This window comes from Schistocerca nitens, chromosome 1 (genome assembly GCF_023898315.1).
Source record: "Schistocerca nitens isolate TAMUIC-IGC-003100 chromosome 1, iqSchNite1.1, whole genome shotgun sequence".
Lineage (NCBI taxonomy): Eukaryota > Metazoa > Arthropoda > Insecta > Orthoptera > Acrididae > Schistocerca > Schistocerca nitens.
This window is the reverse complement of record NC_064614.1, coordinates 520,769,075-520,793,605: the sequence shown is the minus strand read 5'-3', so window position 1 is coordinate 520,793,605 and position 24,531 is coordinate 520,769,075. Positions and strand designations below refer to the sequence as shown.

General features: G+C 43.1%; 1 protein-coding gene across 1 annotated transcript in view; it reads right to left on the bottom strand.

Annotated features, from left to right (window-relative positions):
* Positions 1–1,718: 1,718 nt before the first annotated feature.
* LOC126258791 (proline-rich protein 2-like) overlaps positions 1,719–24,531 on the bottom strand; it is a 155,516-nt gene continuing 132,703 nt past the window's right edge. The window contains exons 2-3 of the mRNA XM_049955673.1: positions 4,575–5,054; positions 1,719–1,777 (exon numbers count right to left, since the gene is read on the bottom strand). Of these exons, the coding sequence (XP_049811630.1) occupies positions 1,719–1,777; positions 4,575–5,054 (539 nt within the window). The remainder of the gene's footprint in view (positions 1,778–4,574; positions 5,055–24,531) is intronic.

The following is a 24,531-nucleotide window of genomic DNA, read 5'->3' as shown; positions in this document are numbered from 1 at the left end:
GTTTTCAGGGGAAATGAATGAAGATTATGGACACATCATATACTACTGCAAAGTACGTTGATAAACTCAAGGGGCATGCCTGGAACGATTTTTCGATTTAAAACTTACTATTGCTGAATTTATGATGGAAAGAGGAGCGCAGGAGGGAAAATTATAATAACCGGAATGGATTGCAGACTTAGCATTTTGAATGGACTAGACTGCACACTGCCAACAGTAAACATAGTGCAAGCTAACTTCTTTCTGATTCAATGGGGGAGCACTGAAGAAGAAAATAGTGTAGTAGAATGGACACATTCCAACAAAGTCCACTTCCTTTAAAGAAAATGCGAGGCTTGAAGAATTCATCGTGGCCTTGAAGGAATTACAAGGATAGTTTTATAAAGATTTTGAGGGCAATATAACATCTGTTTCCGTTCTGTTCTTTTGAGACCATTTACCATTTCAGTTGAAACCGCTCCTGTGCATATGCCCATGTAACTGGTTGGCCTGCAAGGTGATTCCAGTTTCGATGACAATTCTTTTTACGTTAAAACTGTCCAGTACGTCTACATTTATCTCCTCTGGTAGAGTTTCCAAGTCACAATAACGAGTTTGCAAAAGTACTACAATATATCGAGTGATATATTTGTGTGAAAGACCTTGTTTATGAAAGTAAATAAGTCACAATTACGTGGCAACTTCAGCGTGAAGCTGTGTGAAAATGTCTGCATCTGTCAGTATGCCGACAGTTTCTACCAGATAAAAATTGTATTATGTCGCCAGTGCGCCAAAAAATAATTAAATAGTACTGAAAATTTGTTTTGTTTCTGTCCTATGTTGTTGAGAAATGAGAAATGTAAAACCTCGTCGTATGCAGTGCGACCGCTGTGCGATTTAAATGAGGCGCTCTTTTCGCTCTTCCCCCTCCTCAGGCCCAGACAGCGTCGCGTGGGGGTGAGGGAAACGTCAAGTGAGGCTGAGCAGTTTGGCACTCGGACCCGGGCATGGCCCGGGAGCCAAAATCTTCGCCACCCCTGGCTTACATGCTAAACAACGATGTTTTATTTTTGTTTACATGATGTTGTGTGTGTGTGTCTACACTGTGATCGTAGCGATTGCTCTGCTATGGTCCTGTAACTTATGGTCTGATAGTGGACGTTGTAGAACGTGCTTGGAAGATGGTATTTCCCAGTACGAGGAAAGCGGACTTGCTCATAGTTTGCGGTGAACGTCGGAAGTATGTCGTTCGTTCGTGTACCGTGTACACTGGAAGCTATCCCTGTAGACGTCAACCCCTTCACACAACTACAGATGATATCAAACGGAGTATTTCTGCTGTCTGCGCTGCAGTTTCCGATGAAATGCAGGAATCGTTGCCGGCCGCGGTGGTCTAGCGGTTCTGGCGCTGCAGTCCGGAACCGCGGGACTGCTACGGTCGCAGGTTCGAATCCTGCCTCGGGCATGGGTGTGTGTGATGTCCTTAGGTTAGTTAGGTTTAAGTAGTTCTAAGTTCTAGGGGACTTATGACCTAAGATGTTGAGTCCCATGGTGCTCAGAGCCATTTGAACCATTTGAGCCAGGAATCGTTGCATGGAAGACTGCAAACACTTACTGACGCTGGTAGTGGTCGTTCTTACGACAGGCTTTGAGAGAACTTTGGTTCTTTACGTGTTAGAGCCCACAGAGGTCACACATTCACTTTTGTTTGTGTTTAGTTTCTATAAGCAGTGTCCTGTTTAACTGCACGACACCTCTGGAGACGTATTAGCATCTATGCAGGGCTGCAGGTACGGACCTATGTGGAGAAAAAAAGAAATGAAATGATCATGTGGCATTGTTGGCCGGGAGGGACCGGCCGGGAAGTTCGGCCGCCGGGTGCAAGTTTAATTCAGGTGACGTCACATTGAACCCATGTGAGTCACATTCGTTTCTGCTACAAAACTGTCGGTGTTTACAGTGTTCAAACTACGATATTTTGTAAACTACTTTCGCTTGACACTTGCAACGAACACCATTGACGTTCTGATTTAGTCTACTTTGATTGTATTGCTGTCTATAGAAATTGTTTCATTGAAATATTTGTAGTTTTTTTAAAAATAAATACACATCTGAAACCTACAACACTTGTATGGGCTCCATAGATGGGCCCTGCCTACCATTCCAATCTGTGAAATAAGCATATCGACGGCGCCTTACATTATCTAAATATTTGCGGTTCAAGTTTTAGGTGATTCACCCCTTATATTGCTTTATATGAAGTGAACTAATGAACAATAGATAGGCCTAATTAACTGGTTTTACTAAACCAAACAACAATAGATGTCCACAAGACCAGCGTACTGAAGCGAACTGTCCGCCTACTTAGCTGAATGTTCAGCGCGTCTGACTGCCAGGCATAGGACCCACGTTCAATTCCCGGTACTGCAAGGATTTTTCCTTCGTGGGAGGACTGGAACGGAGTCCATTCTGCCTCGTGATGCCAATTGAAGAGCTACTTGAACAAAAAGTAACGGCTCCAAGATGAAGACAGCCGACGAAGCCGAGGATAGCGGCATGCTAATCCCGTGCTCCTCTATAGTCCTCAGGTTTTTGCCTTGAATTCTACTCTTTGTGAATACAGTACCCAACGGCATCCATGAAGAGCTACGCCGTAGCTGCCTCAGCAACTGATCTCACTGCGCTTTCTTATCTCTTGCGTGGAAATACCAGTGCAACATTCCACTAGAAACACACTTGCGCACTTTGGATCGTTGCGTATAACGTCATCGACAAAGTGCAATTTTCACTGGTAAAACACGGCTTCTGACACTTGAAGAGGCTGTTGCCGATAACGTATTTGTGGATATAGTTCATAAGTAGTAGAATGCTGATGCAAGGTCACAATACATTGACGTCGTTCTGGGAGTATTACTCTATCGACTTAAGCTTGTAATAGTGACGCACCTTTATCGTGAAAGTCCAACGCCTGGTGTCAACTGAAGAACAAGTGTTGCGCACATTTGCCCGTATTTTGAAACGATAATTTGTATAAGACAGGTTTTATTACCGTTTGAATGTGATTCCTACGTTGGCTTTATTGTAAGAGGATTTTTTTTTTACCTGATGTCGTCACACATGTTCTGTCATCATGACCCTTCTTATCGTTGGTGTTTCCCATATTTTATTTCTTCACTGATTCTGCGGAAAACATCCCATACCCCCTTATTTTATCAGATCACCTAATATTGAGTGTTATTTTGTAGCACCACGTCTCAAACGGTTCGATTCTCTTTTGTTCCGGTTTTCCTACTGTTCTTGGTACACTACCATACAATTCTGTGCTCCAAACGTACATTCTTCGTAATTTCTTCCTCAAATTAAGGACTATGCTTGATACCACTGGACTTCTCTTGGCCAGAAATGTCCTCTTTCCACGTTTTTCTATGGTCTCCTTGCTTCGTCCATCGTGCGTTACTTTGCTTGCAAGACAGCTGAATTGCTTAACGTCGTCTACTTCATGATGACCAGTTCTGATGTTAAGTTTCTCGCTGTTCAGATCCTCATTACTTTTGTCTTTTTCCAGTTTTTTATCAGTCTGTACAAATGAAACTGTTCATTCCATTCAACAGATCATGCAATTTTTTCTTAAGGTTCACTGGGGATAGCAATACCACCAGCGAATCTTACAGTTAATATCATTTCACCCTGTCGGTTTCCTTTGTCTCGATTTCGCATATTTCTGCCGGAGCCTTTGTGTACAGTACCGTGTAGGACATCTTGAGTTTTGTGGGTAACAGTAAAGTATAGTGAGATGTTGTAACGGAATAAACGATGTAAAATAAGACGAAACACAACGTGGCAACGTGGTTTGTGACAAACAAATAGCACAAGCTAAATATCAGTAGGGGTAGTTTGTATAGAAGGCATTGCCGAAAGGCAACTCTGTGCTAGTTCTTTCTTTTGTGACGGCCTTCGTAGCGACAACACTTCGCTGTAGAAACGGCCTACGAAGTCACCACCACACTTTTAATAGCGGCCGACCGGTCCGCTGGAACAGTGAACAGAAAGATGAAAACCCAAACACTCGGATTAAATGAAAGTCGGTACTTATCTTTATTAACGACGATACAGAACACAGTGGTGAACATGGTCTACAGAAATCTGTCTAGTTCGAGTCGGAGCGGCTTGGTCAGCGTCGGCTGACGACAAACAACAAATCTGCTGCGATGAACACACAACTGACTAGCAGGTACACAATTCGGTGGCGAGTATACAACTGAGCGGCGAATCCAGAACTGTCCTAGCGCTCGCGACTCCAGCGCTTAAGAAACCAGAAGCCAGCGGTGGCGCGCGCAGACTTGCGGCGATTTCCTGTATCGCTGGCGCTGCTTATGCGGGCGGCTTCCGGACTTTGATGCTGCCAACCTTTCTGGCAGCGGGCTCGGTTGGCATTACTGGCTAGGATATAACACTCCTCCCCCCCCCCCCAAATCGCCGCACCGTCGTTGAATAATGACGTGGCGAGCGTCGACGGCGGGGGAGGGGTCTGGCCGCAGACGTAGCAGAAGAGACCGGGGCGGAGACTGTTGTCGGTGGCAGTCCCCGGTCCGCACCCCAGCATTGGCTGCGCGGGGCCTCGGGAAACACCGACTGAAAACCGAGGTCAGGGTGCACGCCTGTGACCACGGGCGCAGCTTCTGGTACTGGACGCGACGGGGCGTCGGGGCCCACGAAGAGAGGCAGCGTCTCCTGACGCTGCGTCGACGGCTGCTGAGTGGGCGCCGGACAAGGCGCTGCGGTGTCAGACTCCTTGGGGGTGCCCAAGGAAAGCGGCTGCAGTACAGGCTGCACAGCCACCGCTTGGGAAGGCGGCCCGGCTGAGGGGTCGACGTCCATCTGCTCCGAAGGCGGTGGCGACTGAAGAGGGACCGCAGGCGCCGGAGCGACCACCCGGGGCGCTCCCGTATGAAGCTGCGCGGGAGGCATCAACGGGACGGGCTGTCGGCGTGGTAGCGGCGACGGCTGCTGCTGCTGCTGCCCTGGGGGCGGCAGCGAAGTCGGAAGGCGCGGCTGGAACCCGCCGCGGACCAAATCTGTGGACAAAGAACGAGCGGCAGAATCCGGGCGGCCAGCGCGGCGCAACTGGTTCTGATGCCTCCTGTGCACCCCAGTAGCACCTTGAACAGTATAAAAACCGCGACCCTGGACACTTATCACGGTACCACGTTCCCAACGACGGCGACCGTGATAAACTCTGAAAAAAACGGCGTCGTTGCGCTGAAAACGCGTGCGATGCTCAGAAGCGGCGGGTCGATCCGGGGGGTGCAACAACCGTAGTAGGGTGCGATGACGACGGCCGTGGAGAAGCTCCGCAGGCGAAGGGCCGTCGCGTGGCGTGGTCCGGTACGACGACAGGAACGTGATGAGGGCCTGCTGACGAGAGTGCGTAGCACGAAGGCGGTCCATATGATCCGTGAATGTGCGTACAAAACGTTCCGCTGCACCATTCGATTGAGGGTGGAACGGCGGAGTAAGAACATGGCGAATGCCATTGGCAGAACAAAAACTTTCAAATTCAGCAGAGGTAAATTGTGGACCATTGTCAGACACTAAAACTTCTGGAAGACCCTCAATACAAAAAAATGAAGTCAACGCCTGTATAGTTTGTGCAGACGTTGTAGACTGCATGGGCACAACAAACGGAAAATTACTAAATGCATCTATCACGATGAGCCAACGAGAATTCCAATATGGACCAGCGAAATCAATATGTACTCGCTGCCAGGGACCGGCAGGGCGTGCCCACTCAAAATAGCGTTGAGGCGGAGCAGCTTGGTGTTCGGCACACGTCGAACAATCTGTAGACATCTGCGTAATCTGCTTATCAATACCGATCCATGTACAATGACGGCGGGCAAGCTGCTTGGTGCGGACCACTCCCCAATGACCTTGATGCAACAAGTCGAGGACCTTGGATTGGAGCACTTGGGGAACCACTACACGAAGCTGGTCATTCTCGGTGCGTAACAGCAAAACTCCGTGCGAAACAGACAACAGATGACGTTGCGGATAATAGCGACGAACCACAGGATCCGATATGTCCTTTGCCTTGGACGGCCAACCACGTTGAACAAAACGTAATAGTAAACTCAGATGAGGATCCGTAGCTGTCTCACGTGCCACCTGACGATAATCAATCGGAAAATCCCGGAGGGATTGATGCTCATCGGCGTCAATCTGATGGCAAGAGTCGTCAGAGGAATCGAAGACATCATCCGCAGCAATCGGCAATCTAGAAAGCGCGTCAGCGTTTGCATGCTGAGCTGTAGGGCGATACAGTATCTCATACTGGTATTGTGATAACAAAAGAGCCCAACGTTGTAGTCTCTGAGCTGTCCGCTGAGGAACTGGTTTAGACGGATGAAACAGTGACGTCAGGGGCTTGTGATCTGTTACTAAATAGAATGGTCTACCATAGAGGTAGTGATGGAATTTTGTAACACCGAACACAATAGCCAACGCTTCCTTGTCCAATTGGCTATAATTACACTGAGCTTTGTTTAGCAATTTAGATGCGAACGCAATAGGACGTTCGGTGTTACCGACTCGGTGAGACAACACAGCACCGAGGCCGAAAGAAGAGGCATCACAAGCTAACACCAGAGGCTTGTTAGGGTCGTAATGGACCAGACAACGATTATTCAATAAAGCCTCTTTAAGCTGCTGAAAGGCTGATTGGCAATCAGCTGACCACACAAACGGAACATTCTTACGGCGGAGACGATGCAACGGTGCAGCAATCTGTGATGCATTAGGTATAAACCTAATATAATATGTCAATTTGCCAAGAACTGCTTGCAATTCATGCAGATTGCGAGGGGCGGGCAAATCACGAATAGCTGCTAAATGTGACTGGGAGGGATGAATGCCTTGAGCATTAATAACATGTCCCAGATACTCCAACTCTGTAAGGAAAAATGAACATTTATCGATGTTGCAACGTAGGCCTGCCTGAGACAACACTGTAAACAAACACTCCAAATTACGGAAATGTTCAGCAGGCGTCCGACCGGACACAACAATATCGTCTAAATAGTTGCAACACGATGGCACATTAGCCAAAAGTTGGGACAAAAAACGCTGAAAAACAGCTGGAGCTGACGCACAACCAAAAGGCAACCGCAGAAAACGGAACAACCCCAACGACGTGTTTATGACAAAATACTGTTGTGATTGCTCGTCGAGGGGCAATTGCAAATATGCTTCACGGAGATCAATTTTGGAAAAGAAACGAGCTTCCCCTAACTTATCCATCAGCTCGTCCGGTCTAGGCAAAGGAAAAGAATCAATGACAGTCTGAGGATTAACTGTCGACTTAAAATCAGCACACAAACGTAACTTGCCAGACGGTTTCTTTATAATAACTAAGGGAGAAGCCCACTGGCTCGCTGAAACGGGTTGAATAACACCGTTGTTTTGCCAACGACGAAGTTCATCTTCTACAGGTGCCCGGAGGGCGTGAGGCACTGGACGAGCACGAAAAAAATCGAGGCTGAGCATTATCTTTTAACGTAATATGAGCGGCAAAGTTCGCAGCACAACCGAGTTCGTCTTTAAATATGTCACTGTATCGGTTACACAAATCGGTTATGCTGTCTTGAGGAACAACAACAGAATTAAGTTGCAACACATTGTCTTGGATAGACAGGCCAAACAAGTCAAAACAGTCTAATCCGAAAATGTTTACACTGTCTGTAGCGCGGAGCACTGTGAATGAAACTGTTTTTGTGTTGCCCCGGAATGTGGCTGGCACGCTACATACACCTAACACAGGAATTTGTTCTCCACTATAAGTAGCCAAAGAATGTTTTGCCGCTGAAAGTTTAGGGCGGCCGATAGCCGCATACGTAGCACTATTTATGAGAGTCACAGACGCACCAGTGTCTAATTGAAAATTGAAGGTCTTATCCTGGATGCGTAGCTTCACAAATAGTTTATTACACTGTCTCTGGATCGGTGCAGCGGAGGCGGAAGACACAAAATCAGCGCGTTTAGCGCGTGTTCGCTGCTTACGACAACTCGTGGGTTGGGCGGGTGGAACAACAACTCCCGCTTCACTTGCAGTCTGTACATTACTTTTTACAGCGTTTGAATTACGCTTGGGTCGCATAGCAGAGGGCTGGGTGGGTGGCTTATTGCGAACAAGTTTATTACCCACACGAACCGTGGAAGAGTCTTTAAACGCGACCTTCTGGGCGGGCTGGCTTTGAAGAACATGAATATCCATGGGCTGGGCAGCACTAGAATTGGTCTTGCGTTTACGCAAACAAACAGTCTGGATGTGTCCTTTCCTTTGACAAAAGTGACAAACCGCGTTTCGTAACGGGCAACGTTCACGAGGATGAGCAAGAACACACTTAGGGCAAGACTTAAGTCTATCATTTTGCACACGCAGCTGACGAATGTGTTTAACATGACGCGGCCAGCTAGTGTTTACAGTCTGACTCTGCCGGTGGGGCCGCGGGCGTGACATAACTTGCTTAGCACAGGCAATTTGAGAAATCCATGGCTGATCTAACTCACACTCAGCATAGTCAAAAGTATCTTGGGCTTCAATAATGTTCATCACAGTCTCTAATGACGGGTCAGGCAACTTTAAGATAGCAGCACGAATACGAGAATCTGCAATGTTTTGAGTAATAGCGTCGCGTAACATGACATCACTGTAGGAAGCTCCACACACACAATTAAATCGGCACTGACGGGTGAGGCCCCGTAAATCTGTTAACCACTGTTTATTAGATTGATGTGGCAGTTTCTTTAATCTGAAGAACTTGAATCTGGCCGCTGCCACATGAACTCGCGACTCGAAATACTCAGCAAGCTTGGTAACAACAACGTCATAGTCTAAAGCTTCTGGGAACAACTTACAAAGTAGTCTATAGACTTCCACGCCTGCAGTGGAAATTAAATAAAGCTGCCGCTCATTACCTGTGATTTTGTAGACTGACATGTGCGCCTGCAACTGCGCGAAATATTCTTGCCATTCTTCTCGTGATGCCTCAAAAGCACGAAAAGGCGGTGCTGCCTGTGCTTGTTCCTTGTGTGGTGGTGGATTAGCCGCTTGTTTGGCGATTGCTTCCACCAGACTTTGTATTTGCTGACTCTGTAACAAGATCAACTGTTGTAATTCGGCAGACATAGTGAACACAAATTAAACCAGCCCCCAAAATTCTATCTCAAGAAACAAGTTGAACCAGCCCTGCACACGAGTTCGGAAGTCCTCGTCGCCAGTTTTGTGACGGCCTTCGTAGCGACAACACTTCGCTGTAGAAACGGCCTACGAAGTCACCGCCACACTTTTAATAGCGGGCCGACCGGTCCGCTGGAACAGTGAACAGAAAGATGAAAACCCAAACACTCGGATTAAATGAAAGTCGGTACTTATCTTTATTAACGACGATACAGAACACAGTGGTGAACATGGTCTACAGAAATCTGTCTAGTTCGAGTCGGAGCGGCTTGGTCAGCGTCGGCTGACGACAAACAACAAATCTGCTGCGATGAACACACAACTGACTAGCAGGTACACAATTCGGTGGCGAGTATACAACTGAGCGGCGAATCCAGAACTGTCCTAGCGCTCGCGACTCCAGCGCTTAAGAAACCAGAAGCCAGCGGTGGCGCGCGCAGACTTGCGGCGATTTCCTGTATCGCTGGCGCTGCTTATGCGGGCGGCGTCCGGACTTTGATGCTGCCAACCTTTTTGGCAGCGGGCTCGGTTGGCATTACTGGCTAGGATATAACACTTTCTGTCGAGGCTGGCTCCATGAAAAAGACAACGGTGCGAATGAACGTCACAGTAGAAGCAAACGGACGGACTCTTCTTGGCGTGCCAACAATTGTTATTACATTACCAAGACACGGGCGTAACAAAAATGTGAACTCAAACGTGTTCCTCAAAGAACTCGTGGTACATCAGAGTCGAGTTAGAGGAAACACTGAAGAATAACAGATGCTGGTCCAGCGACGATTGTACAGTGAGGATAGTGCGTGATTCGCAGTTTCGTTTACGGAGTGGACAACGTTACCAAGAATTTAGGGAGAGACTCTTGAGGATGTACTGTTCCATTTCAACCCAGTCAGTCTTGACGCGTGGTATTTCTCGGAAAGTTAAAACAGCACAATAACAGCAAACCATAGTAATTTTTGTACATCTTCTAAACAGCAAGATGTCTGCTAAAGAGTGTTGCGACACTTTGACGTCGCATTTAACAATTCACATACAACATGTACTTGTAGATGTATCGAAGTACTTAGCTCTTGGAACGATGAGTACCTGATGAGGAATAATTAGTAGTCACAAAATTACATAGCGAAAGAAGTATGTCACGAACTATTAATAGTCATCTGCAGATCGCAATGGTCACTAAAACTTCATTGAACAGGAGATAAGAAATGTACGGACAGAGAAAACGAGTTACTCGTCACAAAATATGAAGCCAGACAATGCGGATCAGACAGCAGGTTGAGCAAACTTGGTAATGATTTTATGAATAAAGGGAATGAGGACTGTCAAATTTTATGAAGTTTGTAGATGTTTGTGCTAACGGAAAACACGTCCCATGAACCAGGGCCCTTTCTGAGGTGTGGTGACATGTGTGTCTCAACGGAGGGAGATCTGTGGAGAGGTCAGACTATTCGAAGTTTCCTGAAGAGGGCAGCAGCCTTTTCAGTACTTGCAGGTGCTACAGTCTGGATGATTGATTGATCTGGCGTTGTAACATTAGCCGACATGGCCTCGTTGTGCTGTTACTACGTACGGCTAAAGCAAGGGGAAACTTCACCCGTGATTTTTTCTCCCGAGGACATCCTGTATGGCTTAATGATGAGGGTATCCTTGTCTAAAATATTTCGGAAGTAAAAAAAACCTCCTATTCGCATTTCTTGGCGGGAATACTCAGGAGGGTGTCGTCACTAGGAAATACAAGACTGCCGTTCTTGAGGTAGAAGTGTGGAATTTTAGATACTTTAATTGGGTTAGAGAATTTAAAAGGTGTTAATAGATAGTTTGAAGTTAGCTACAGCGGCAATTAGCGAAGAATGGTGGCAGGAACAAAAGGAAAGTCGGCACAGAGTTATTGTAATAATTTGCTTGTCTGTAGGGCCGGCCGGGGTGGCCGAGCGGTTCTAGGTGCTACAGCCTGGAACCGCGCGACCGCTACGGTCGCAGGTTCGAATCCTGCCTCTGGCATGGATGTGTGTAATGTCCTTAGGTTAGTTAGGTTTAAGTCGTTCTAAGTTCTAGGGGACTGATGACCTCAGAAGTTAAGTACCATAGTGCTCAGAGCCATTTGAACCATTTCAGCCATGTTGTCTGTAAGTGTACATTAAATTTACGGGGAAAGTCGACGAGATAATGCAAGGAACGGGACAGAAATAGGTGAAAGAGCTGGAGTGATATGTGATATCCATAGAAACCATAAACAATCGATATAATAGGAAGAAAAACAACAAAGCTCCACGTTTTTGTACATTCGGCTATATCGGGTGTGGAGAAGGGGCCGGAGACTGCTGTAATGTTTAACATTTAACGCAAAGCGCCGGATAAGTGTTAACATTAAATAGGAGTAAAATGGATGGACATTTCTTAACATAATGTCATATAGTAAAAGAGCGTAGTGGTTTATAGTAATTTATAATTTAATGGGATGAATATGATGTGTTTTACTGTATGCAAGTGACAAAGCAGGTCCATAAGATGAAACATGCCAGGAGTTTCTGTAGAGTGAGGACAGTAATGTGGACTGATACACATTTAAAGTCAGCATGTACTGCAAAATCTTTGTTTAATTTTTGACAGTGACATAAAATGAGTTGTTTACGTGAGTGTGTTTGTACTAAAGGGAAACGTACAGCAGCGTGACCCGATTGCTATTTTTTTTCTTTTTGCTTTATAAGTACCGTGAAATCATTTGACCTAAATGTTACGTACCGATCAAATATAGCAGAACTCTGCGCCAGCCTTCGTTCAAGTGTTTCCAACGTTGAAACAGCGATCTTATAAAGACATTCATCTCTTGTGAGCTTCGAGCAACATGTATTATCTTGTGTAGAATTGTAGCAGGAGTAAGCGGTGACGGCTCCCTGTTACGAGACTCGTAATTTATTGGACAGCGCACGCAAGAAATCCTCAGTTTTTCCGACGATTTTCCCCCAGGCAGCAGCACAGCGCGCAAACGGCCGTCCGCCAGGCCCAGTTTATGGAGCGCGCCATCTGCCAGGTCCACGGCTCGCCGCGTTTCCTGTGTCGTGGGCTCTCCATCTCTAACGCGCTCGCGATGGTTCTGTGTCATACGATGTGAACCGTTGTTTCGTTTACAGCCCTGCTGGAGTCCCTATCGCTATCTGTGAAGACGATAGAGAAAGCAATGTGATAAATGTGGTTCTGAGAATGCTTTTGTATTATGCAGGGAGGTGGGGAGAGGAGAGCGGGGAGGGGGAGTGATTCGTGCCAATGCTCGGGGATTTCTGTCCTAATACTAATATGCCTCGGTACGCATCATAACCTCCATGGAGTAACAGTGGTCTCAAGAAAGGATAAACTAATGACCATCCTTATCTGTTTGTGGGAAGCGTCCGAGACGTTGGCTGTTGCTTGAAAACGCGAATGGTGTTTTTTACCGCCTTGATCTCACTGTAAGATTCCTCGGTCTTGCGTAATTAGGAGATGTATTGAATGTACGGAACATATTAGAGAACTCAGTTCTTGTTATAAATTGATGCTGTTGCTGATGTACACATTGTATCATGATTAACATTGGCACACGTGAAAATAGACGGCAACGGAAGCAAAAACCTAGCTCTAAACATGGGTCTTATAATACACTGAAGCGCCAAAGAAGCGCGTATAGGCATGCTTATTGAAATACGGAGATATGTAAACAGGCAGAACGGCGCTCGGTCGGCAACGCCTGTATAAGAGAAATGTCTCGCGCAGATGTTGGATCGGTTACTGCTGCTACAATAGCAGATTATCAAGATTTATGTGAGTTTGACCGTGGCATTATAGTCGGGGCATGGGTGATGGGACACATCTCCGAGGTAGCGATGAAATGGGGATTTTCCTGTACGACCATTCAGGAATCCGGTAAAACTTCAAATCTCCGACATCGCCGGAAAAAGATCCTGCAAGAATGGGACCAACGACGACTGAAGAGAATCGTTCAGAGTGACAGAAGTGCTGTAGATTTCAACGCAGCAGCATAAACAAGTAACAGCATGTGAACCACTCAATGAAACATCGTCGATATTGGCTTTCGTAGCCGAAGGCCCACTCGTGTAACCTTGATGACTGCACGACACAAAGCTGTACGCCTCGCCTGGGCCCGTCAACACCGATGTTGGACTGTTGATGACTGGAAACATGTTGCCTGGTCGGAGTCTCGTTTCAAATTGTATCGAGTGGATGGGCGTGTACGGGTACAGAGACAACTTCATGAATCCAAGAACCCTGCATTTCAGCAAGTGACTGTTCAAGTTAGTGAAGTTTCTGCAATGGTGTGGGGCGTGTGCAGTTGGAGTGTTATTTGACCCCTGATACGTCTATGTACGACTCTGACAGGTGTCACGTACGTGAGCATCCTGTCTCATCACCTGCATCCATTCATGCCCATTGTGAATTCCACCAAAATCCCGAGATATGAACACCATTGAGCATATCTGGGATGCCTTGCAGAGTGGTGTTCAGAAGAGATCTCCACTCTTTCTCTTATGCATTTATGGACATTCCTGCAAGCTTCATGTGGTCAGTTCCCTCCAGCACTACCTCAGACATTAGTCGAGTGCATGACACCTCATATTTGCGGCACTTCTGCGTGCTCGCGGCGTCCCTACACGATATTAAGCAGGTGTGCCAATTTATTTGGCTCTTCAGCGTATAACACACATGCTGGAGAATGCCCGTCCACATATGTTAAGCTCTTAAAAACTTGCGAGCACGGAAGTACTGTGCACCCACTGGAGCGACTGTCCGGCCACTAGCTTCACCGTCATCGCAGAAATCGTAACCCAGCGGCGGTTAGCGGCTTGATACAGAGAGCTGGTCAGCGCAGCTAAAAGGCGGGCAGTTCCATGCTCGTTAAGGCAACAGTGGCGGACAGGATGCTTGACCAGCGCTAAGAACTGAGACTTATCCTACCTTTAAAAGTGAAGAAATATCCAGATATTGGACAGCTCCTTGTACAGCTAATCCGATTATATCTAAATCACCAAGCAATCATGACGCCTCTATTGAGGTAGTGATATCTGTGGCTCTGAGCACTATGGGACTCAACTGCTGTGGTCATTAGTCCCCTAGAACTTAGATCTACTTAAACCTAACTAACCTAAGGACATCACACACATCCATGCCCGAGGCAGGATTCGAACCTGCGACCGTAGCAGTCGCACGGTTCCGGACTGCGCGCCTAGTACCGCGAGACCACCGCGGCCGGCCGGTGATATCTGTGATAGCTTTCATAACATGGAAACTACCTTTGAATGCAAGTCAATCAACTGAGAATTATGTAAAGTTTAATCACGAATGAGCATTGAGTGAGAGACCGACGGACATTATATCGGACCATACCATTGCAATCTAGCTATCGTTCGTAAATGCTACACAGAAAGACTCAATCTAACATTATGAGTAAGTTATTAGATTGTCATGTCCTCCATATGAACACAATCAGTGTATCCAGTATGACACTACTATCATCGGTGGTCCATGCATTCTAGTTGTTAATTATTTCATTATTTCCTCATGGCATCGACAACAGCAACCGTTACGAAATTGTCTCGAATGAAAAACAGCCCACAGTTGCACTAAACTATATTTATTTTAAACCTTGACCATGGTTTCTGCTGTAATAATATAGCCTTCTTCAGAAGTCCTAAAGAATGATCAAAATAACATCTAGACCAGTGATACAATCTACACATGAACTTCAAAATTACGCAAGTGATAACATATTACTTACATACACACACACTGATAAATGAAAAATATCTTAGCCCAGCGGTTGCGTCAAAACCAAGAAAATAACTTCAACAGACAAAAGCATGTTTCAAACATAAGTAAAGTTGCATATGGTACCGTATGTCCTCCGTCACTACTTCTGTTACACTGGGCGCACGGTCGTCAAACGTACTGCACTCTGCGCACCACAGGTGGCGCTCACCACAGTGCGCAACATGGCACCGATTATCAGGCAACTAGTCAATACATACATGTGCAAATGAAGGACCATATACTTATTAATAAGAATGTCCAACAGATGAAATACTATTGCATACGATCATTACAGTGATAGAACATTGACAATTTTATATAACAAAGTCTGTCGCATCACTATTTGATGCACCATACAGAAACGAGACTATCATATGCAAATATAACTTAGTCTTACATCAGATAGCTTATAGGACTAATTCTACCAGCCGACCGTAGTCGTTGTACATAGCCACACTACCAATGATTGACATTAGCTCTACAACTAGCATCCCAGTGCATGAGTGCGGTAACACGGTACAAGATAACAAAGGGCACATTAACATATCTGTCTCAACACAATCCACTGATAACATAAAAGCAGGTCATGACTCTATGACAAATTCCTACTGGAGCATTTTCCTAAAACGTAAGTTTAACTCAAAAGATAATCATACAATCGTATGGCACAATCGAGTAACTACTAGTGCCTATCTGCTACGCCAAATACGGGCTGAAAACCTTCAAGGAAGCTGGGACTTTTCAAATAACACTGATCATTCAGTAAATTTCTATCGTCAAGCTTTTTGTCCTTGTATGTCTGCACCTCCTCCAATAAATCTCATTTCGTACCCTTTGCTTCTTTACACAATAGTTAGATGTCTTTAACAAGTTGGGGCTTATGTCCTTCTTCAATGATGTGTTCAGCAAACGTAGACTCATTCTTTTTTATACCCATCATCGGCGGCATCTGTTCTTCATATCTTATGACTACAGACCTACCTGTTTGCCCTATGTAATACGCCGGCAATCATTGCATTTCACTTTATAAACTCCTGATTGCAATAACTTATTATAATTGTTATTGATGAAAGAAGCAAAATTCCGTTTTAAGCTATTGTTGATGGACAATGCTGCATTGCAATCGTGTTCATGGACCACACGTTGCATTTTATAAGATATATTTATTACCGGCAATCTCTTTTAGGGTACACACTTCTTTTTGAAAGTTAGCTTGGGTAAGAGGTAAATTTATTGCCCTGTGTACACTTGAATTGAAAAAAGCACCGATGCGAGGACCTGTTGGGAATGACTCAATCTGTAAACGTAGGCTTTCGATAAATATTAAACTCTATCCCATCGTTAACTACCGATAAAGTTAAATCCAAGTAATTAATCTCTATAGTATTATTCTCTCGTTCCATATTGAACTTCATTTTTCTATGCATCGAATTGAAATGAGTATCTAACTGCTCCAGCTCCTTACGGGACCCATCTACTACAAAGAACAAATCATCAACATATCGTGCATAGAATCTAACGTTATCTTTAACGTCCATAGCGCTATTGAAAAAACTGATTTCTTTTGAATTGATAAAAATTATTTCTTTAATACCGCAGTGTGCCGAAGTACATTGTTAATTATTTATATAAAATTACTAAATGTGATGTATGTTATCCAATACTGTATGAACCAAAAATAAATGTATTTTTATTTTAATGTATGGGGCAAGGCATGATGATCCATTTTATTAAGCATTCCCTTTCATTAAGCTTTAGATTTAAGAGAGATTGCAAACTGACGTGGACCTGTATGTGATCACCCGTATTGTTGTCTCTGAGCAACGATGGTGGAGTGTCCACAGGTTAGCTGGTAGCCAGTGGACAGTGTGGAACAGCGGACATTGTTCAAAGGTAGCTAATTTTACACGAGAGAAGAAACAGTTACGTTCAGAGAGTCTCAAGGAAAGTTCCCAAATGATAGTTTAACTTGGGCGGTAACTACTTTAACCATTATCAGGACTCTGAAATGTCCGTGTAATGTGCGATTTAATGAAAATTTAGCAGCTGAGACGTGCTGTCGAGTTGAGCTTTATAAACTGTTAGTACTGCATAATCTGATACATTCTTGTATTAATGCTTCACTGTGTGATTTATTTTATTATTAATTATTTAAATAATTTATGTAGGACCACCACCATTACTTATTTTTTAGAGCTACTACAGGAATAAGCTGAATATTCCAGTTAAAATCTTCTTGGTCGACTACATCATTTAATTGTGGCATCTCCTGACGTCACTTATTTTATTTGATGCTACCTCTTGCACTTTGTCAATTATTATTCGCAATGACTATCCAATGTCTGGGAAATCATTATATATACTACACAGCTAAGCTACTGCCGGGCGTTAATGCTGACGAAATCTGTGTGTTGGTCAACCTCTACGACCGTTATATTGATAATTTTCACTTATGGACCGTCTGACAGCAACTGAATAAAACACAATTTTAGTGCCATACGCGTTTCGCCTTTATTTTCTGCAAGGCATCATCAGTGGCCTGGAATATGTACATATGTTAGCTATTTTATTTACATTTTTGTCACTGTGCCTATAGGCACAGTGACAAAAATGTAAATAAAATAGCTAACATATGTACATATTCCAGGCCACTGATGATGCCTTGCAGAAAATAAAGGCGAAACGCGTATGGCACTAAAATTGTGTTTTATTCAGTTGCTGTCAGACGGTCCATAAGTGAAAATTATCAATATACCGTAGTATTACGCGCAACTGAGGAGGACAGGACCACAAAAGTTGAAGATGTCTCTACGACCGTGTTTTGTACTGAGCCAAATATCTCATTTGTGCCACTCATTGCCCAACATCGGTCTTCATCATATTCTTTCCCGCTAAGTCGCAAATGGTTTGTCTCTTTTGCGACAGTCAAATGCGGTCTTCACTTGTCTCATTCGTTCCATTCTCTTTTCGCCGGTACATCGCAGACTGCAAACGAGTCGTTTCGCGAGGTGACGGCGAATGCGTGGCTACTTCAGGCTGAAATTTTGTACTAGTTGGTACAACTATATTTGAAATGTGCACTTTTTTATAAAGTTCCCATCCAACTGGACGAAAATTTCGGTCAAGGACTGCCTTAACAAGAAGTATAATACTGCTTCAGCAAGTTACAATATACTCTAAAATTTCTCTGATAAAGGAGGAGTTCTGTGTGTCGTCCTCAAACCCGGTTGGAATATGGCTGTTGTGAGCTACAAATTCTTCCAATTACCGCCAAATCCTCTCGTATATGTTAATAAGATTGCACAGTTCGCTGCTCCAGTTCTTCAACCGTATTAATGGCAGTGTACATTTTTGATTGAGACGACCACAGACAGAAAAATCCAGAGGTCAGGACATCTTGGACGCCAAGGTACGTGCTCTGAGGCACCTACCTATCTCGGTCAATAATGGAGCATTAGATGTCGTCCTACATCAGCAGCAAATCGTAGGAATGCTCCATCACGTATCTACCACATTTCCCAACCATCATCTGCAATACCAGGATAATCAGATGAGGACTTAATGGAAAAATTTACATTTGAAATACATCTACAGTACTAATAAAGGCGAGCGCCCCAGAAAACGAACCAGTTGCAAGTTGCCTATCTAACAGCTTTCAGGGACGACAAAAGCCTAATTTTTAATATTTCATTTTAATATTGACCGAATTTAAAAATTTAAAGTGCTGTCATAACTTACTAATTGAGACTAATAATAAAGTTTTAACACAATAAGACAGGAATTATAGTTAAAACTAAGAATATTAGGCATTATAACTAATCGCGCATAGAAACATGGACTTTATTTTTCCTGTTTTTCATAATTAGAGTACTTAGCGACTTCCAACAAACTTTACACATAATTTCAAATGTTTACAAAGTTTCTCCTTGCTGACACACCACACAAAATAATCAAACAAAAAAAAATTGTTGCTTACTACAGTTTAGTTTTCATGCCGTTGAATTTCATCATCAGACATAACTTTTTAATGTATAACTTATTTACTTACGACTATACGTAACACAGTCTGCATACAGTATCTTCATTAACCACTGAATGTGGCTGCGAGATTATATCACTGTACGACACATAGTTCAGGAAGTATGAAGCCATAAACTTTGAGATGTGTGAAAAACTAGCTTTTGCTTAAAAGGGAGCGTGGATTAGCCACACTATATTGTTCCAATGTTTCATAGTGAGAGCACTTAGCAATTTCCAAAAAAATTTAAACATAATTTCAAAACCTCTCTAAACTTTTTCTTGCTCTGTCAAACAGAACAGGGTTCCAAGTGTTACTTAAGGGATATCCCTTATCTCTGTTTATAATATTGTCAGGGGTATCCTTTTAGTAAGAGTTGGAACCCTGCTCTGTATGACTTTAAGAAACAACGGTCCTTGTCTCGGTATTCAAAAACCGTCAATAGTGTTTGATATCGATTTATCGTTTCCGCGAGCTTTCACCACCGATGCGCTGTTGTGCCTGTAGCTAGAGGGCAGTTATTTTCTCGCAAACGCGCAGTGTTTGATTTCAGTTCCGGCTGGAGATAGTGCGACGTCCTACTCACCAGGTGAACCGCCGAAATATTGTGTCCAGATGACGAGATGTGCCGGCTGGAGACCCAATATGCATGTAACGAATTATTACGCCGGGAAGATTTACGGAGACACACGTAATAAAAGTCATTAATAACTTACTTATATAAAACAGTGTCTGCTGACAAGCGTTCCGTCTCAGTGATGTTTCAAATCAGATGAAAAAAATACTGAAGAATAATTATTTTTATATTCGAAGGTCAGTTTTCAAATATCTGTTTTTGCTGTAACACTGCAGATATTGTAGTAAAGCTTGCCGAAAGATATTTTAATAAATGTAGTTTTATTTTTATTTGGTAATTGCATGAGATTTGGATACCCACAATCGCTTAAGATCTTGTACAGAAGTGTAAAACATTAAATATATTACAAAATACTTGGTTGCTTTTGGAGACTGAGCAGTATTATTCACATAGACATAATTTATCCATATAACAATAAGACAGTTTGCATTTCTGTATCGAATTTTAGTCAGTGTCACGTGAGTAGTGGATAAAAATAAAAATTCATTACTTTTCTTAAACAAATGTTGTTAAATATTTGTTTACTAATATTTATAGTGTTAATACATATAAGATTGAAATAAAAGTAAAAGAGGTTGCTACCCAACTACACTCGAACTAGCGATTTCGAGATTACAGCAACTGAGCTTCAAATCCTTTAAGTACGAAGAATATCTTTGAGGAAATAGCAGTCCGCAAGGTCGCCTTGATACCCTCCACGACATATTTTACCAAATTGCCACATATGTCTGCACTGTATTGATAACTTATTTACAACACATCGATCTACTGATATGGCGTATAAGTAAAAGAAATGACACACGTTTATTTTAGTAAGTGGAACTATAAACAACGTCAGTCGCTAGAACAGTGCACGAAAATCAGCTTCTTCAGATACTGTAACGAGCGTCAAAAGAATGTCTGTAGATCGGTCAAGAAACTGCGAAATATCGATCAGCATAGTGTATGGTAGCACCTGCGTCTGCAGCAAAGCATCACCAGCAAGTAAAATAGCAAATGATTTATTAACCTTATTTAAATTATTTACAGTACCAAGAAAACACTACAGATACAGTAGTCAAGGGTTGGCTTCTTTCGTCGGCAAATACACCCCACACAAAGTAAGCGTCATAGTCCGAAAGACAGTCATGGATTACATAAATATTATTTACCAACAGTTACGTACAAACCGTATATCGTGCAGATTGTAAGAACGAGTTTGTAAAATATGACAACTGAGGTACTAGATTTTGCCGATCATCCAAACGACTCCTAAGTTGATATCAGGTAGATCTCGCTGTCGTAGTTTGAGTTACCATCTGGCAATTTAAATTTGTTTGGCAACACCGAGCAGTTCGACGAAAAATGAACCATGTTATACACGCATCCTATGTTGTTTGTTGTTGTGGTCTTCAGTCCTGAGACTGGTTTGATGCAGCTCTCCATGCTACTCTATCCTGTGCAAGCTTCTTCATCTCCCAGTACCTACTGCAACCTACATCCTTCTGAATCTGCTTAGTGTATTCATCTCTTGGTCTCCCTCTACGATTTTTACCCTCCACGCAGCCCTCCAATGCTAAATTTGTGATCCCTTGATGCCACAAAACATGTCCTACCAACCGATCCCTTCTTCTAGTCAACCTGTGCCACAAACTTCTCTTCTCCCCAATCCTATTCAATACCTCCTCATTAGTTACGTGATCTACCCACCTTATATTCAGCATAATTCTGTAGCACCACATTTCGAAAGCTTCTATTCTCTTCTTGTCCAAACTGGTTATCGTCCATGTTTCACTTCCATACATGGCTACACTCCATACTAATACTTTCAGAAACGACTTCCTGACACTTACGTCTATACTCGATGTTAAAAAATTTCTCTTCTTCAGAAACGATTTCCTTGCCATTGCCAGTCTACATTTTATATCCTCTCTACTTCGACCATCATCAGTTATTTTACTCCCTAAATAGCAAAACTCCTTTACTACTTTAAGTGTCTCATTTCCTAATCTAATCCCCTCAGCATCACCCGATTTAATTTGACTACATTCCATTATCCTCGTTTTGCTTTTGTTGATGTTCATCTTATATCCTCCTTTCAAGACACTGTTCATTCCGTTCAACTGCTCTTCCAAGTCCTTTGCTGTCTCTGACAGAATCACAATGTCATCGGCGAACCTCAAAGTTTTTACTTCTTCTCCATGAATTTTAATACCTACTCCGAATTTTTCTTTTGTTTCCTTTACTGCTTGCTCAATATACAGATTGAATAACATCGGGGAGAGGCTACAACCCTGTCTCACTCCTTTCCCAACCACTGCTTCACTTTCATGCCCCTCGACTCTTATAACTGCCATCTGGTTTCTGTACAAATTGTAAATAGCCTTTCGCTCCCTGTATTTTACCCCTGCCACCTTCAGAATTTGAAAGAGAGTATTCCAGTTAACGTTGTCAAAAGCTTTCTCTAAGTCTACAAATGCTAGAAATGTAGGTTTGCCTTTTCTTAATCTTTCTTCTAAGATAAGTCGTAAGGTTAGTATTGCCTCACGTGTTCCAACATTTCTACGGAATCCAAACTGATCTTCCCCGAGGTCCGCTTCTACCAGTTTTTCCATTCGTCTGTAAAGAATTCGCGTTAGTATTTTGCAGCTGTGAGTTATTAAACTGATAGTTCGGTAATTTTCACATCTGTCAACACCTGCTTTCATTGGGATTGGAATTATAATATTCTTCTTGAAGTCTGTGGGTATTTCGCCTGTCTCATACATCTTGCTCACCAGATAGTAGATAGAGTTTTGTCATGACTGGTTCTCCCAAGGCCATCAGTAGTTATAATGGAATGTTGTCTACTCCCGGGGCCTTGTTTGGACTCAGGTCTTTCAGTGCTCTGTCAAACTCTTCACGCAGTATCTTGTCTCCCATTTCATCTTCATCTACATCCTCTTCCATTTCCATAATTTTGTCCTCAAGTACATCGCCCTTGTATAAACCCTCTATATACTCCTTCCACATTTCTGCCTTCCCTTCTTTGCTTAGAACTGGGTTGCCATCTGAGCTCTAGATATTCATACAAGTGGTTCTCTTCTCTCCAAAGGTCTCTTTAATTTTCTGTAGGCAGTATCTATCTTACCCCTAGTGAGACAAGCCTCTACATCCTTACATTTGTCCTCTAGCCATCCCTGCTTAGCCATTTTGCACTTTCTGTCGATCTCATTTTTGAGACGTTTGTATTCCTTTTTGCCTGCTTCATTTACTGGATTTTTATATTTTCTCCTTTCATCAATTAAATTCAATATTTCTTCTGTTACCCAAGGATTTCTATTAGCCCTCGTCCTTTTACCTACTTGATCCTCTGCTGCCTTCAGTACTTCATATCCTATAAGCTAGCATATTCCACATCCTTGAGCCTAAACATTATTATACTTACTTTTAAGAGAAACGTCACATAGAAGGCCTACTGCAGGACTAATCATTTGCTGTAACATGCTGTAATACTGATAAAAACTGGGGTTGGACGTGTAATAGCGAAGAATAATGAAATGTGTTAGCATTAAACAAAAAAGAAACGGAAAACAAGAGAATCATAAATTTTAAACTGAAATATCATTTACATAACCTTCACACTTCAAGGTAAATGACTTCAAATGCTAGGTGCCTCTCCGGAGAGTTGCCAGGCGCATTTTCTCTCGTATTTTGGCAGAAATTTACAATTTAGTGTTTGCAGTTTATAGCTGCTGTCATCCCAAACAAATACTGCTCATCATGTCTTTCATGGTTATTACTTTGTGAGTACTGGAGCTGTGTGTTTGGAAGTGGTATGTTACACTCCCATTTGATCGAACGGTCACAAATTAATCTAGTGCGATATTCGTTTTATCGATGTGTATTGACAAACGCAGTAAAACAGGAAGAATAACCAGTAAAATAACAAAGAATCGCATGATGCCCTGCCCCGTGCTGTCTGCTACTGCCATGCGACACTGCTACTCAGTCGCTGCAGGACTACTGGTTATTCTTCGTGTTTTACTGTCTCTGTTCACACATATCAATAAAACTAATAGCGCACTGGTCTTAGGGACCGCTCTGTCGATAAGGCTAGTGAAATTTCGCTTTAAAAATAATTTTGTTTGTAAAGGGAAACAAACCGACATGTTTAAATATCTTATGAAAGACATTTCTCCGTGTTGTATGTAGTTTTCACAATGGACCGTAATTTGCTTTATTATTCACTTCTAACAATAAACAAACTAACTTACAGCAAAATCCTATAGTAACTGCATAATCGCTACTACATCTCTAAATTATTATTATTATTATAATTAGTGTTATTGTTATTATCAATAGTAGTAGCAATGGTGAGATAAACAGCACTGAAAGCCTGAAGTCTTCCTGTTTCCGCCGGTTTGGAAGTAAGAACTCCAGCAATCAAGTGATTTACAAAGTATAGTGCTTAAATTTTACATTAGTTGATTTTAAAAGGGGGTTCAGAGTGTGAATAAATTAAGTGTCACTTGGGAGAGAAGCGATGCAGATGTTTTATAACAAGTCCCTACGCTCACTATGGAAAATTAGCTACCTTTCTTGAATCGAACGAAAGACAGACAACAGCTGCTAGTGGACACTGAAATAAATCAAAGGGGAAAATTGAAAACTTGCGCCCGACTGAGACTCGAACCCAGTCCAGCACATTCTCAACTTTCCCCATTGATTTATTTCAATGCCCACTATGAGGCGTTTTCTTTCTTTACTTACACTCATATTCATATAAGGCAGCAGGATTAAACAAATAGTATGTGTTCAGGCAGCAGATCTGTACATATATTCTTCCTTGAAATGTAGTTGTAGATGGCACTCCATATCAGTCTCCACTAACAGGTTTATGCA